General features: G+C 33.7%; 1 protein-coding gene across 1 annotated transcript in view; it reads right to left on the bottom strand.

The window, feature by feature from the left end:
* Positions 1–571: 571 nt before the first annotated feature.
* LOC127563234 (cytochrome P450 2J4-like) overlaps positions 572–17,554 on the bottom strand; it is a 36,868-nt gene continuing 19,885 nt past the window's right edge. The window contains exons 6-9 of the mRNA XM_051999560.1: positions 12,087–12,222; positions 6,524–6,711; positions 3,096–3,234; positions 572–1,898 (exon numbers count right to left, since the gene is read on the bottom strand). Coding sequence (XP_051855520.1) covers positions 1,717–1,898; positions 3,096–3,234; positions 6,524–6,711; positions 12,087–12,222 — 645 coding nt within the window. The 3' untranslated portion in view covers positions 572–1,716. The remainder of the gene's footprint in view (positions 1,899–3,095; positions 3,235–6,523; positions 6,712–12,086; positions 12,223–17,554) is intronic.

Genomic DNA, 17,554 nt, shown 5'->3' with positions numbered 1-17,554 from the left:
GTTTGTTGACATGACTTTATATAATTCCAATTTTTTTCCTAAACATGACTTGTGTACCAAGAAAGGAGGTTACCACTCAATATCAATTAATATATTAAATATAAGTAAAACTTAATTATTTTCTTAAATTTGGGTAAAAATACAGATAGTTTGACATTTTAATACCTTCTTTCCATGTCCCACATGATCATCTAGAAAAAAAAATTTAGGAGGCCTAGACCTCACTTTGTAGACTGAATTGAATTGAAAAGGTATTCAGAGAAATATGAAGTCACTTTGGACTGAGATTGTTGGTTCTACATCTAAAGACAAGCAGAGATTGTTCTCACCATCCCTTTTCCCAAGAATTGTTTAATTTAATTTTCTTTTTATTTCTTTTTGGTTTTTATTTTCATTATAATAACTTTTCATTGACAGAACCCATGCCAGGGTAATTTTAAATTTTATTTTCATCCTTTGATTTGGTAAACTCCTTTTCCTCTTCTGTAAACTGGGCCTAACACTACTCACCATACAGACTTGCTGTGGTCATGACAAAAATCTGCAAATAAGAGAAACTGACACAAAGGAATTGCAAGTACATTTAGTTTATTGGCAGTGGCTAGTAAATTGCCAATAAGATAGATCCATAATGATTTCATTTATGAACTCACAGAGCATTTTTACAGGTATAATTGAGGAATGTTAGAAAGGAGAACATAAAAAATAAATGAGGAGGATTAATAACATTTACATTTTGTGTTTAACTGGAGTATTACCGAGGGTTTTATTATCAGCATGGGAATCTCCCTTGTGCATGCATCTCTGACACAAGCAGGGAAACTTTTCAGGAAACTTTTTAACAGATGACCAGAGCAAACATGGGAGCATTCTAAGCCTCATGTGAATAATAATAGTGAAGTAATTGTGATTTAACATGTATAACAAGGCTTTTCATAGGAATGAACAACTTAGCTCATCAGCTGATTTCACATTAAAGTCAAAGAAATAATGAACATGAAAGGCAGTTCTTTAGAAATGAAACAATTAGCAATATTTATTGGGCTCTTTCTCTAAGCTGAGCACTAGATTGGATGCTGTAAATCCAAATATAGAAGGAAAAATCTGTCTACATGGAGTTCACAATTTATAAGGATCTCTTAGGACCATCCTCATCAACCTGGGGACAGCTCCCCTAACCCATTTAAACTCTCTGAAATCTTGTGTAAATCATATCCATTGTATGAATTATAAACACAGGAGAGAGAGGAATAATTGCAAACAAAAACCCCATCTGGCCCCATTGTTGAGGTAGGGGAAGAAAAACATTGGTTCTCTGTTCAGAGAATCAAAGGGTTGTCGATTTAGAACTGGGGGAGATTTTAGAGATCTTCCTCCTCCTCATTTTAGATTTGCAAACAGAGGCAGAAGTTCAAGGAACTTGCCCCAAATCATCCAGTTAGTAGGTGACAGGGCTAGGATTTGAACCCAAGTCCTTAAACTTCAAAGCCAGTAAGTATTCTGTGCTTTCCTTTTGCTGGTGTTCATGCCTCTCCTTTTTTCTGAGTGGGAATGATCAAACAAGGCCACAGATACCCTCCCTTTGTCTCTACCCTCTTTTCCCTTCCTTGACTTGTCTTCCTGTCCCCAGTCAAACTCCAAAGGCAGGGAGGATGAGGATGTCTCCAGATTTTTCCATGTATTCCTTGGAAGATCACCCCCCAGACCTGGCTTGGTCTATATCTCTCGAGGAATGGCACAGATTTTGTAGGGAACAGGAGAGATGGTTAAGCCAAATCGGAAGTCCAGGCTCAGCTGGGTGTTTGGAGGAGGCTGGAACGTGAACTTCTGGAGCAGGCTGGTGAAGAAAATGAAGAGCTCAGCCCGAGCCAGCTGTTCTCCCAGGCACACCCTCTTTCCTGAAAGGAAAGGAGATCAGAAAAGAGTAAATCTATTAATTCTGGGCATAGACTGGGGGTTGGGAATCTCAAGGGCCTGGGAGTGAATCCTAGCATTGGGATTGGCTAGTAACTAGCTCACAATCACAAAGCTAATAATGGTCAGAGATGGAATCTGAATACAATTCTTCTTTGCTGCATTTTTAATGAGAAAGAATACAGTATTCATAAATAAGTACATATGAGATATCCTCCCTTGGTCTCTCCCCTCTTTTTCCTTCCTTCCTAGTCTCCTTACTCTGTGGGTAGCTGTGGCCACCTACTCCAACCTCCTCATTTCTTATAGGTAAAAACAAAACAAAACAAAACAAAACAAAAAACAAACAAACAAAACATAGGCACAAAGAGGGTCTGAGTCACTCCAAGTCACACAACTAAAAAAGACACAATTAAAACTCAGATCCTCTGTTTTTCAATCTCTGTGTTTCTTAGATCTTGCCTCAGAACTGGAAGGAACCTTATTGGCCATCTAGTCCAATGCTTTCATGTGATATATGGAGAACTTGAAACCCAGTTATTTTAATTAGGTTGCCCCAGGATACCCAGAGCTTGTGGGTAGTGTTTGGGCCTGAGGGAATTCTGGGGTCCTTACAAAGGGTCTGTAAATCTATCAGACAAAACTGTTCTTTAAAGAGTGCAGAACAACCCTCACTGTCTCCTCAAAGGCTCAAATGTCTGCCATGCCCCTTGCAGACTCACTTATAGATTTATTTTTAAATGGTGAAGGTGCTTTGGAGATGAATGAAATAAATATGGACTTTGGAGTTTTGCTGAGTCCATTGGACCTTGGCATCTAGAAGGCCATTGGAAAGAGTACAAGGACCTGGAGGCAATTTCATTCTGAACTTTCCAATATTGTGTGGCTGTGAGCTGATCACTTAATTCCCCAACATAAAATTCCTTCATCTGTAGGCCTTCCCTCATGGGCTGCCTGTGAAGTGTCAAAGAGATGTGATTGTCTTATAGACTTTAAACAGGTATCTAATGGTCTGCTCTTTTATCCTTGGCTGTGGTGTATTTTCCCAATTAGTGACTATTCCTAGTACATGCACCGTCACATGGATATGAGTTTCAGAAAGTAGAGACTGCAAAGTTCTTCATGTTAACAAGGTTGCTGCCCCCAAGCCTAAGGTTCCTTTCTTGCTAAGTGTGGCTCACCCATTGAGAAAGGCAGAAAAGACTCTCTTTTCTTAAATTGACCGTTCTCCAGAAAATGTTCCGGATTGAAGGTTTCTGGGGTAGCCCATTCCTTGGGGTCCCTGTGCAAGGCAGTCAAGTTGATCAACACTATGGTTCCCTAGAAACAAGAGAAAATAACTCAGTCTAAGGAACTTTGAGGAGCTAGAGACCTAGCCCACACTTTCATTTTACAGAAAAGGGAATTGAGAACCAGAGGTAACATAGAACCGTCCAGTGCCATACAGATGTTTAGTGGCCAAGCTTGTTGTAGAACTATAGACTTTTTAGAGCAGGGCCTTCTAACCTCTTTGGAGTTACAGATCATTTGGAAGGCTGGAAAGTCTTGGGACCCTTTTTAGAATCAAGCTGTATTAATTTTTTTTAAATTTCTGCAATAGTATTTTATTTTTCAAAATACATGTACAAAGAGTTTTCAACTTTTTTTGTGAAACTTTATGTTCCAAATCTTTCTGCTTTACTCTCTTACGTCTTCTCTCCCCAAGATGGCAATCTGATATGGATTAAATATGTGCTATCCTTTTATTTTTATAATAGCTTTTTATTTTTCAAAATACATGCAAACATAATTTTTAACATCCACCCTTGAAAAACTTTGTGTTCCACAGTTTTCTCCCTCCCTCCATCCTCCCCCTTCCCTGAACAGTGAGTAATCCAATATAGGTAAACATGTGCAATTCTTCCAAACATATTTCTGCATTTATCATGCTGCATTAGAACAATCAGAACAAAAGGGAAAAATGAGAAAGGAAAAAAAAAAGGAAGCAAATAAACAACAACAGCAATAACCAAAAAAGTAAAAATACTGTGTTCTGATCCATATTCAGTCTCCATAGTTCTCTCTCTCTGGTTGTGGATGGCTCTTTCCATCCCAAGTCTATTGGAATTTCCTTGAATCACCTCATTGTTGAAAAGAGCCATCAAGTCCATCATAACTGGTCATCACATAATCTTGTTGTTGCTCTACAATACCTGGTTCTACTCATTTCACTTAGTTTCCACTTTTTCATCTTGTATAAGAAAAATCAGACCAAAAGGAAAAAAAAATCATAAGAAAACTTTTTTTTTAAAGGGTGAAAATACTCTACTTAGATCCACATTGAATCTTCATAATTCTCTCTCGATATACTAGCTTTTCTATCTCAAATCTATTGGAATTGCCTTGCATCACCACATTGCTAAGAAGAGTTAAGTCCATCATAGTTGATTATTACACAATGTGGCTGTTATGATGTACAGTGTTCTTCTGGTTCTGCTCACCTCATTCAGCATCAGTTCATATAAGTCTTGCTAGAATTTTCTGAAATCTGCCTGCTCATCACAGAACCACATTTTAATATAAAATGAAAATGTAGGATCACAAATGAAACTCATTATCTTGAAATATAACAATCTAAATAAAATAAAACAAATTGAGCAGTATTGTTAGTGTTGCAATTTTTAAGAATGACAAGTATCAGATATCTTCCATGTAGGGATGTAAACAGTTTGGTTCTATTGAATACCTTATGTTTTCTTTTACCTTTTTACCTGTTTTTACTTCTGCTGTGTCTTGATATTAGAGATAGCATTTTTTAATTTATGATTTTTCTATGAAAGCTTGAAATCCTTCTATTTCATTGAATGTCAATTTCCTCTTGATTTATTATTCTTAAATTTTGATTGTAGTCCTAGCTCTTTTGCCTTCTGAAATATCATGTTGCATGCTCTCTGATCTTTTAATGTTGTAGTTGCTAAGTCCTTAGCAATCCGGATTGTGACTCCCTGAAACTTAAGTTGTTTCTTTTAGGCTATTAATAGTATTTTTTCTTGATCTAGTAATTCTGAAATTTATCTATAATTTTCCTTGAAATTTTTATTTTGGGATCTTTTACCTGAGGTGATCAATGGATTATTTCAATTCTTATTTTGCCCTCTGATTCCAGGATACCAGGGCAGTTTTCCTTGATGATTCTTGAAAGATGATGTCCATGTCCTCTTTTTCATTGTGGAATTTATTTTCCAGATCAATTATTTTGCTCCCTGAGTTAGTTTGTATTTTTTTTCTTTTAATTTGATTGATTCTTGATATCTCAAAGAGTTGTTAGCTTCTTATTGCCCAATTCTAACTTTTAAGGAGTTGTTTTTCTCAATTGTCTTTTGTGCTTTCTTTTCCATTTGGTCAATTTTGCTTCAATTCTTTCCTTTTTCTAAGTTGTTGATTCTATTTTTCATGATTCTTTTGTATCACTCTTATTTTTTTCTTTAATTTTTCTTCTACTTCTCTTTTATGATTTTAAACCTTCTTGTTTAGTTCTTCCATGAGTTCTTTTTGGATCTGAGGCCATTTCCCATTTTTCTTTGAAGTTTTGCCCACAGATGTTTTGTCATTGTTGTCCTTTTTTGAATTCCTGCTTTATCTTCTTTCTCTATCATCATAATAACTTTCCATGGGTAGATTCTTTTGTTTTTGTTGTTGTTTGATCATCATTCATGGCCTTTTGTTTTTATTTTAAATTTGATCTCTGTTTCTCCAATGGTAGGCTTGTTATCCTAGACTTCTTGTTCAGGAGTTGCAGGTATTGGTTATTTATTTGATACTGCACTTTTGTTGCCCTGAGACCTACTTGAGATCATTGTATATGGTGCTGTGTTAAGCAGGTGATGAAGTGGTTGGCCAGAGCTAGTGTGGGAGTTTGGGGATGTAGCAGCTTACCTGTTGTTGAGCTGAGGTCCTAATGATGGCATCTCTCATGTGTTGAAGCCATTGGAGTATTTTTGCATTTCCTTAGGGCTACATTGAAGTACATTACAATCTGGTCATTAGAGGTTATCTGTGCTGAAACATGGCATTGTGTCTACTGCCCACAGATATGCTGAAACACGTGGCAGGGGCCAGCATTGTCAGCAGTCTATTTGCTTAACTAGAATAGAGTATTGGCACTGAAACCCATGGGAGTCTGACCACTGGAAATTGTTTGCCCAAGGCTATGTTAAAGCACGTAGTGTTTTCAGAGCTGGAGTATGTCTGTTTTTCTAGTTATGCTGAAACACATGTAGGGGGTCCTGGGGTTTGCCTTCTCCACTGCACTGGGACTCAGAATTAACCACTGATTTGCTAAGGTGAAACTTGCTGAAAGCTTGCTGGGATGCATTATTTCATGATCTGTTCTTCCTCTTTACCCAACTGAGACAGATCTTTTCTGCTGATATTTCTAGTTCTTGTGCTTGAAGATTGTTGGGGATGCCATTTTATGGTCATTTGGAGGTGGATATGGGAAACATGTTCCAGACCAAGAAATTTTTTTAAATAATCTTTGGTTTTTGTTTCATCTTCTTCTATTTTAACTCCTAGGATATATGGAAGTCATAGAGCCCATTCAAGTTCATGACAAAAAAAAGTAATTTACCTTTGGCACATGGTATCCTGCCAATGTGGTATCAAATGCAGCCATCCTGGGCACATTAAAAGGAAGAATATCACCCATTCTCTGAACTTCATGAACAGCTGCATTAGTGTAGGGCATATTCTCCTTATCAGCCATGGTGGGCTGCCGAGATTGGCCAATCACCCTGTCTATCTCTTCTTGTATTTTACCTGAAAGAAGAGGGAGAGTTTTTTTGAGACCCAAATAATAGCTCTCATTTATAGAGTGCTTTAAATTTTGCAAAAAAAAATTATAAATATTATTTAATTTGATTCTCACAACCGTACCAGAAAGACAGTACTACTATTACTCTTATTTTACAGATGAAACTGAGGCAAACAAGTTAAATGACTCGTTCAGAGTCACACATCTAGTTAAATTTGAGTTCAGTCTTTTTTTTCTCCTTCCATACAGTAGTTTTCTAATCATGTAGGAGTAACATCTGGGATTGGATGAAAGTTTGACTAGATGCTTCAGCAAAGATGGCAATCTGTATAGTCTGGAAAAGTAGAGACTTGATTAATTACAAATAAGAATGTTTGCATTGTTGAGAAAGTATTTAGGAATGTGGTACCATGAAAAGTTTATTACAGTTGGAGATGAAGATGTGGATTCAGATTTCAGCTTCACTACTTCACTATCTGAATGTCCATGGGCTGGTCACTGGGTCCTTTTTTCTCTATCTCTAAAATGATCAAATCAGAACAGATCATTTTTAAGGTTTTAAATTTTATTTATATATTTATTTGTATAGCTTGTATTTAGTGCCAATGATCCCTGACATCCAAGTCAACCAGATGTAGAATGCAATTCTGAAGGACAAATGATAATTTAGAACAAAGATAATTTGGATTCCTATGAGAGCTTATTTCTGACAAAGCATTAGTCCTAAGTTATGAAGACATAGACAAAGTATTTCAAGGCAAGTCAACAAGCATTTATTAGGCACCTACTTTGTGTTAGGAACTCTACTAAATACTGAAAAAAAGAGAAAGAAAAAAGACAGCCCCTTCTCTCAGAAAGTTTATTATCTAATGATAGAGGCAATATGCAAATAAGAGACATGCAGGATAAATTAGAGATAATTATAGAGGAAACATACTATGATCTTGGTGGATTGGGAAATGATTTTACTGAAGGTGGTCATTGAAAAATGCCAGGAAATTCAGGAGGGAAAATAAAGAGGGAAAATCTTCCAAGAATAAGGAAAATCTTCCAAGAATTTTTATTAGAGAAAATATCTGAACCAAAAGATGGAGAGTCTTGTTCTTGGGACAGCCAAGAGGCTAGGGGCACTGAATCAAAGAGTAAGTTTCATGGAATAAGCTATTAAAGAGACTGCAGATATAGGAGGCAGCAACTTAAAAATGATTTTCATTGCCAAATTGAGCATTTCATATTTGAACCTAAAGATGATAACATGACATTGGAGTGTTTTGAATGGGGGGAATCACTCAATGATAATTGAATAGAAAATAGATTGGAGAAGGGAAAAACTTGCGGCAGTTAGACCCCACTACAGCCTATTGCAAGAGTCCTGATATGAGGGAATATGACTCTGGCTCAAGGGGAGGAAAGTGACTAAGAAGAGAACATATTCAAAGGATGTTTCAAAGGGGAAATAAGCAGGCCTTGGCAAAAAAAATAAATGGGGTGTATGTGAGAGATAATGAAAAATCTGAAGTTGGTTTTTAGCTTTTCAGACTAAGGGATTGAGAGGTTGCTATAGTAAAAGGAAAGGTAGGAAGAGAGGAGGATTTAGGAGAAAAAGAATGAATTCTGTGATTATATATCATATATATAATTTAAAATGTAGAACATGCATGTTTTGATTTTACTAATGGGTAATTGGATATGGGAAACTGAAGATCAGCAGAGAAATTATGATTGGATAAATAGACGAGAATTATTAGCATAAAATGATAATTGAATCTATGGCATTAGCTAAAATCACCAAGTGAAATAGTATAGAAGAAAAGTCCCAGGACAGAGTGACCTAGACTAAGTGTTGCCAGTGTGACTTAGACTAAGATTTAGCAAAGGAGATTGAGCAGTAGATAGATGAGAAGAGGACTCAGAAAGAATGTCATGCAAATCTAGGGAGAAGAGAGTTTCCAAAAGAAAAAAAAAAGTTATTGGCAATGTGAAAGTGAAGAGAAAGTGGATGAAGAATAAGAAAAGGTCTTTCTATTTGGTGATTAAGAGATCATTAGTTATTTTGAAAAGAGTGGTTTCAGTTGAATGATAAAAATTAGTAGATAGACTAGACATTTAAGAAAAATGAGACAAAAAGAAGTGGATGTATCACTTGTTGATGGCCTTCTCAAATTTAGTCATGTACTATCTCTTGCGTTAATGACTAGCTAATGGGCCAGAAAAGGAAAATGACAAATGTTGTAGGCAATATGGGGAAAAACTGATTCAATAATTCTGGGAAGCAATTTGAAAACATGCTTAAAAGGCTATGAAATTATAAATCATAATCCTAACCCTTTTGACCTAGCAGTACCATTACTAGCATGTTCCAAAAGAGATATATTTTTTTAAATGACATATCTATACAAAGATGTTTGTAGCAGTTCTTTTGTCAGGACAAAGAAAATTTGAAAATTTGAAGGAAATTGAAGGGATGCCCATCAACTATAGACCAGCTAGATGAATTGTGATATGTGATTATGATGGAAGACTATTGTTGTATATAATATGTTGGGCAGAAAAACCTGGAAAGTCCTTCATGAGCTTATGCAAAGTGAAATGTGTGCACAGTTGAAAGGGTTGGGGGAGCAGGAACCAGGTTCCTGGCAGAAGGGATGAGGAAGATTGGAAAAACTGCTAAAGCAAATGATTTTCTTGTTATCAATTAATCTTGTAATCAATTAATTAGAGAAATGTAAAAGAATTGCCTCATAGCAATAATTTTGATATTATGTAAGATGAATTTTTAGTAGCCATGATCAATATGGTTTTGTGATTTTCTTACCAGTATATGAGTGAGGGCTAGTGATACTGAAAGTGAACCAAGCCTGAAGTTTGAAAGGGCAAGATAGATGATACTATAGTGGGGAAGTATAGATTGAACAGGTTTATCAAGGAGTCAAGATGGACAAGGGAAGAGAATGTGGCTAGTATGAGGATGATAACCTGGGAGTCAAGAGATTGGCAGTCTGTTCTAGGCCACCTGAAACAAGGATGCTTACAAGGTACTAAATGGAAATGATGATACAATGGTTATCTAGTTCAGCATGGTGATTAATAAGTACTCTAAGTTCAGTATGATTGATTTAATCTTACAACAAATAATGATTTCCTAATGATATAATGATCGACTTATACTCAGTGTGGAGCATATAAGCAGGGACTGAGAGCCACAGAGGAGACGCTTTCAAAGGGCAGAGAAGAGAGGTGGGAGCTCAAGCTCTTGGAACCAAGGACAGACATTCATTCCATCTTCAGTCAGGCCATTGGTGGCAGGCTCTCCTCCTGCTTTTCTCCACTGAAACCAAGACTCCAGAAGGTCTCTAAGAAAGCTGTCCAGCCCCAGGCAAATAAAGGATTTGAATGTTAACCCCTGGTGACTCTCGTGGTGATTACTGAACTGAAAAGAAGGCTACTCCAAAGACCCCAAAAAACTGAACCAAGAGAAAATTACAGCAATCAAGAAAGGCAGAGGGAGAGATGGAATATCAATAGGTTGAGATCAGATAATGAAATTTCACAATTCATAAAGTGAATTTGTAGACAATGGTTAGATTATCCACTTAGAGAAGCTTATAATTAAGCTTTTAACTTTAATATATCATAATATATAAATAATTCATATCACAGCAATAATATGTAATATACAATTTCACAAGAGTAGCTTATAACTAAATTAATGCTTTTTTTGGCAATGTGATATTTAAGCCTATTTCTCGGCATTCTGTCATACTCATTGTAGAAGCAGGAACTGACTGCAGAGGAGTGAGGGTTATTTTGTATCATTCTTTTTGTCAAGAGATGCTGTGGCCATAGAATTCAGCATCCAGTGTTCAGCCTCCTGGGATGAGTTGCTTGTTAAGTTGTTTTTGGTTTGCCTTTCTTTGTATCCCTAATAATTAGTCCTGTGTATACCACAAAGTAAGTATTTAATAAATACTCAAACTAAATTAACTAAAATACTTTGTCCAAAATCTTATAACCACCTGCAGGAGAAGCCTGAACTAGAAAACAATCTTTTAATTCAGTTTCTCTTACTCCCAGATCTCTGAATTGTTTCATTCTTTGTACTTATGTTGCCAATGCTTGGCACATAGAAGGCACATAATAAGTACTTGATTTGGTTTCCAAGATACTAAATGGCTGCTTAGAAGGCTACTTTAGGGCATTGTCTCAGATAGTAGAAAGATTTTGTTACCTTAAAGGGAACAAAAATGTATATATTCCAGGGATTTCCAGTCTGGAACCTGTAGATTTCTCCAAGTGGTTAATGTTAGGGAATCTGCAAATCCATAATCAGTTCATGGATCCCTAATCTGATCTTTAGTTTAAGGAAGAAATGAGATATGCCATTGGATACTAAACAATGAAATAGAATTTCTGATCATGACCTGACTTTCAGAAGTTGAAGCTCTTAAGAGAGAGGCAGCTAGGTGTCCCTGGAGATGGAGCCTTGAGCTTAATTTCGCTCAGCTTCAGTTTCCACATCTGTAAAATTATGGGTTGGGACATTATGGCCCTCTATAATAAGTTCTAAAGACCTTATGAAACTAAAGATAAATCATTGGACTTGGAATCATGAAGACCTCTATTTAAATCCCACCTCAGAAATTTCCTACCTGGAAGACCCTGAAAAAATAACAATTTCTCACAGCCTAAGTTTCTACATTTGCAAGATGAAGGAATGGGATTTCATGGTCTCTAAGATTCCTTAACATTTTAAATTTAAAGACCTTATTACCATATGTAGATTGAATCAATAATGCATCCTTCACTTAAATATTTCTATTTTGAAACCTCTGGAAGCTTATCATGTTCAATAGGATACAAACCCATTTTTAAATATTACTTTTCAATCAAAAAGTAGTTGTACATGAACATAATAATTAACTATAATACAATAGAATTTAGTATTTATGTAACACTTTAAGAAGTATAAAGCACTTTATATTTGTCAACTTGTTGGATTTTCAGGACAACCCTGTGAGGTATGAGTTATTACTGTCCCCATTTTTACAAATGAGGACACAGTGACTTAGAGAAGTTAGGTGATTTGTCCAGGGTTTCATAATTAGTAAGGACCTGAGGTAGGATTTGAATCTGCATTTTCTTGATCCCAATTCTATATTCTCTTTACTGCCCTAGTTAGCAACTGACATCATATGGGGAACTGAAAAATATTTTCTTGTTAAAAAGGGGTCTGCATGATTATGAAAAATAATAATCACTGCTCTAATACAATGAGAATTGAAAGAATAGAATGTATGAAAAGAGATTAGCAAACTTTTGAGCTCTCTGTAAATTTTTTTAGGGCAGAATTCTACAGGGGTACATAGCCTGATGCAATTACCTTGGATCTCTGGATAAAGAGCCATATACAGCAGTGCCCACCGCAGAGTGGTTGATGTTGTCTCTGTTCCAGCAAAGAAGAGGTCCAGGGTGCAGAAGACTAAATTTTTTTCATTAAAACTAGAATGGATGTTATCCTTAAATTAAAAAAACAAACAAACAAACAACAACAACAATAAAAAAAAACAAAGATCAATTGGTTAACCTCAAAAATAATTATGGCTCTCTTCAAGCATGAGGAGCTGTATCCTCAATGGGGCCCTAGAAAGAATAAGGTGACAGATCCTAGGATTCCCCTTAATCCTCAAGAATATAGTCATTGTTCCTAAGAATGAGAGTTCCTATTTTTTTTTATTTCTTTGAAATGTTATTTTTTCAATTATGTGTAAAGACAATTTTATATGGATTATAGCAAATGATATAAATTTACATGTAAAGACATTCTATTTTGTATAAAATTTTGAGTTCAAAATTTTCTCTCTCCCATCCCTTCTCCCTCGCTAATATTATAAGCAAGTTAATATAGGTTATATATATATATATATATATGCATTCATGTAAATATTTTTTATATTATTCATAGAAACAGAACAAATGGAAGGAAACCATAACATAAAAATAAGGTGAAAATAGCATGCTGATCTACACTTAGGTTTCATGCTGAGGCAATTGATTCTTTTAGATGTGTCTTGGATCATTATATTACTGAAAAGAGTTAAATCAAGCAAAGCTGATTTTTTGCACAACTTTGCTGATACTGTGTATAATGTTTTCCTGGTTCTATTCACCTCACTTTGCATCAGTGTATATAATTCTTTTCAGGCTTTTCTGAAATCCATGGGCTCATCATTTTTTATATCTTAATAGTATTCCACTACATTCACATAGCACAATTTGTTTAGCCATTTCCCTATTGAGCCAATTTTCAATTCTTTACAAGAACAAACAGTTATGCTATAAATATTTTTGCACATGTTCATTCTTTTGGATTTTTTTTTTGGTTCTCTTTGGGAGATAGACCTATTAATGATATTGCTGGATCTAAGAGTATGCACAGATTTATTGTTTTGGGGCATAGTTTCAAATTGCTCTCCAGGATTGCTGGATCAGTTCATAACTCTACCAAAAATGCATTAGTGTTCCCATTTCCCCCCCATCTACACATCATTTCTTCATTTTCTTTTACTTTCATATTATTCTATCTGATAGATGTAATGTGGTACCTTATTGTGGTATCTCTTAGGCAACAAATTTGCATTTCTCAAATCAATAGTGATTTAGAACATGTTTCATGTAACCATAGATACCTTTGATTTCTTCATCTGAAAACTTCTTGTTCATATCCTTTGACCATTCATGAAGTTATGAAATAACTTGTAATCTTATCAGTTTTTACAGTTCTTCATATATTGAGCAATGAGGTCCTTATCAAAGACACTAGTTTTAAAATTTATTTCTAAGATTTCTGCTTTTCTTTCCTTTTAACATTGGTTGCATTGGTTTCATTTGTGCAAATCCATATATAATCAAAATTATCTATTTTATATTTTCACTTCTCCCTAGATCTAACAGTAAGCTATTCCTTGTTCTCCTAATTTCTTATGGTATCATCCTTTTTGTCTAAGTCATGTCCCATTTTGATCATATTTTGTTATATGGTATAAGATGTTGGTCTACACCTCATTTTTGCCAAACTGTTTTCTAGTTACCCCAGAAGACTTTTTGTCAAATAATGAGTTCTTATTCCAGAACCTGGGGTCTTTGGATTTATCAAATATTAAGTTATTATTATGGTCATTGACTACTGTATCCTGTGTATCTAATCAATTCCACTGATCCATCACTCTTATTTCTTTTTCTTTTAATAGCTTTTTATTTACAAAATATATGCATGGGTAATTTTTCAGCATTGACAGTTGCAAAACCTTTGTTCCAATTTTTCCTTTCCTTTCCCCTATTCCCTCTCCCAGATGGCAGGTAGACCAATACATATTAAATATGTTAAATTATGTGTTAAATACAACATATGTATATATATTTTGCTGCATAAGAAGAATCAGATTTTGAAATAGTGTACAATTAACCTGTGAAGGAAATAAAAAATTCAGGTGGACAAAAATAGAGAGATTGAGAATTCTATGTAGCCATCACTCTATTTCTTAACCAGTACCATATACTTTTGATGCTTTATAATGTATATTGAGACTTGGTATAGTTAGCAATTCTTCCTTGTCATCTTTTTTCATGAATTCCCTTGATATTCTTGACCTTTTGTTTTTCCAAATAAATTTAGTTGTTATTTTTTCTACATCTATAAAGAAAATTTTTGGTAGTTTGTACAATATGGCACTGAATAAGTGAATTTAGGCAGAATTGTCTTTTTTATTATTTTGATTAATTAACTGATGTTTTCCTAAATGTTTACATCTGATTTCATTTGTGTGAAAAAAAGGTTTTGTGATATGTGTTCATAGAGTTCCTGATTTTGTCTTAGCAAGTAGACTCTCAAGTAATTTTTATTGTCTACACCTATTTTAAATAAAATTTCTCTTTCTATCTCTTGCTTCTGGGCTTTGTTGATGTATAGAAATGCTGAAGATTTATGTGTTTATTTTGTATTCTGCAACTGCTAAAGTTGTTATTTATTTCAAGTAATTTTTTAGTTGATTATCAAGGATTTGCTAAGTATATCATTTGCAAATAGAGAAAGTTCTATTTCCCCACTGTCTATTTTTGTTCTTTCTATTTCTTTTCTCTTATCGCTAAGGCTAACATTTTTAGTACAATATGGAATAAGAGAAACAATAATGGGCATCCTTGTTTCACTCCTGCTCTGAAAAGTTCCAGATTATCCCTATAATAGAAAATGCTGTTGATGGGTTGAGATCAATACTACTTATCATTGTAAGGAAAGCCTTATTTATTTCTATTTAATGTTTTTTTTTTTTTAACAGAAAAGGACACTGGATTTTGCTCAAAGATTTTTCTTTATCTGAGATAATTATGTGTTTTCTGTTAGTTTTGTTCCTGATATGGTTAACTTTTCTTATGATTTTCCTAACATTGAACCAGCTCTGATATTCTTGGTATAAATTCTATCTGGTCAAAGTGTACTAATTTTATGAGTACAGTAAATGTACTCATGTTATGTAAAATTTTTGGATTCATTAGGGAAATTGGTTTATATTTTCCATTCTATGTTCTTCTTGGTTTAGATATCTACACAGTATTTATGTCATAAAATGAATTTGACAGGAATCTCTCTTTACCTATTTTCCCAAATAATTTATGTGCTATTGGAATTGATTGTTATTTAGTAAAAATCACTTGTATATTCAGCTGGACTTGGGGGATTCTTTTCTTGGAGGATTCATTGATGGATCAATTTATTTTTCTAAAATCGGGTTATCTAAGAATTTTATTTCATTTTTTTTAATCTAGACAATTTACATTTTTAAAAATTTATCCATTTCACTTTATCAAACTTATTAGCATATAATTGAGTAAAATAGATTTCTTTAATTTTGTTTTCACTGATGACAAAATCATCTTTTTAAAAATTTTTGATATAGAAAATTTTTTTAAAAGCAACATAAGCAATATTTTATCTTTTTTTCATTTTTCATAAAAAAATCTTAGTTAAATTTATTAATTTTCTTACTTTCAATTTTGTCAATCTCTCCTTTGATTTTTCAGGATTTCCAATTTGGCATTATTTGGGGATTTTAAATTTATTTATTTTTTTCTTTTTTTAATAGTAGGATAGCTAATTTATTGATTTTCTCTTTCATTTTACAGATGTAAGCAAGTAGAGATACAATATACTCAGTACTGCTTTGGTTGTATTCCACACATTTTGGTACTTTATCTCATCATTTTCTTTGTTGATATTATTTATTGTTTCTATGATTTGTTTTTTGATTCACAAACTAGTTAGAATTAAATTAATTTCCAATTAATTTTTAATATTTCCATGACCATTTATTAAATATAATTTTTCTACATTGTGATCTGAAAGGAATATATTTAATATTTCTACATTTTTGCATTTTATTCTAAGGTTTTATGTCTTAAAACAAAGTGAGTTTTTGTGTATTGCAATATACTGCTGAGAAAAAATGTTTACTCTTTTTTGTCCCTGTTCAGATTTCTCAAGAAACCTATTATGTTTAACTTTTCTAAACAGCTATTTACCTTCTTAACCTCTTTTTTTGTTAAAGATATTTCTAGCTGTAAGAGAGGAAAGTTTAGGTCATATACTAGTATGATTTTATTGTCCATTTCATTGTGTAACTCGTTTAACTTCTCTTTTTAAAAATTTGGATGCAATTCCAATTAATACATACATTTTTAATATTCATAGTATTTCATTTTCTATATTGTACCTTGTAGCAAGATATGGTTTCATTTCTTGTCTTTTTAAATTTGATCTTTTTTTTTTACTTTTGTTTTGTCTAAGATCATGATTTCTGCCATTCCTTTTTTTAAACTTCAGCAGAAGCTTAATATATTCAGCTTCAGTCTTTCACATTTATTTTGTGTGTGTATATATCTATGCTTCAGATGTGTTTCTCGTAAATAACATATTGTAGGGTTCTATTTTTCAATCCATTTTGCTATCTCCTTCTGTTTTATGAGAGTTCTTCCTCTTCACATTCAGTTACGATCACTAATTGTATATTTCCTTTTATCTTATTTTTGCCCAGTTTTTATTTTTCTCTCTCCATCTTTTCACTGTCTCTCTTCTATGCAGTATTTTGTTTCTGTTGACCACTGCTCTCAATTGGACTACCTTCTATCAGTACCCCTTTTTCTTGTTTCTCTCCCTTTCTAATTCATTATACAACAAAAATAGATTTACCCAAATTAGTGTGTTTTCAATTCCTTTTCCGAACCAAATTAAAAAAGAAAAAAAGTATATCATACTCAATTTTAATCCTGCCTTTTAAAATATTGTCTTGGTAATAACAATTTTAAGAATACTATTAATAATAACTAAAAATTACTAATATAAATGACATTTTCAAATATAATGAGTAAGCAACTTGATCTTAATTAGGACCTTATAGTCTTTAATGATTTCTTTATTTTTTTAGAATTTTGTATCAAATTTTCTAATGATATTTGATTTTTTTGTTACAAATATCTGTCTTTTAATTCATCAAAACAATTTTTTTTCATTCATTATACCCAACTGGATAACTTATTCTTGGATGGAACTCCAACTTCTTTATTCTTTGAAATATAAGGTTCCAAGACCTATGGTCTCTTAGTATAGAAATTGCTAAGTTTTGTGAAATCCTGATTGCTTTTCTGCAGTATGCATTTTTTTCTTTGTTGCTTGCAATAGTTTCTCTTTAGCCTGGGAATTTTGAAATTTGACCATGATATTCCTATAACTTTTCTTCTTGAGATCTCTTTCATTTCTGGAAATAACAAGACATTCTTCAATCTTCCCTCACTCAACTA

This window comes from Antechinus flavipes, chromosome 4 (assembly GCF_016432865.1).
Source record: "Antechinus flavipes isolate AdamAnt ecotype Samford, QLD, Australia chromosome 4, AdamAnt_v2, whole genome shotgun sequence".
Lineage (NCBI taxonomy): Eukaryota > Metazoa > Chordata > Mammalia > Dasyuromorphia > Dasyuridae > Antechinus > Antechinus flavipes.
The sequence above is the reverse complement of the archived record's forward strand: the minus strand, read 5'-3'. Positions and strand labels throughout refer to the sequence as shown.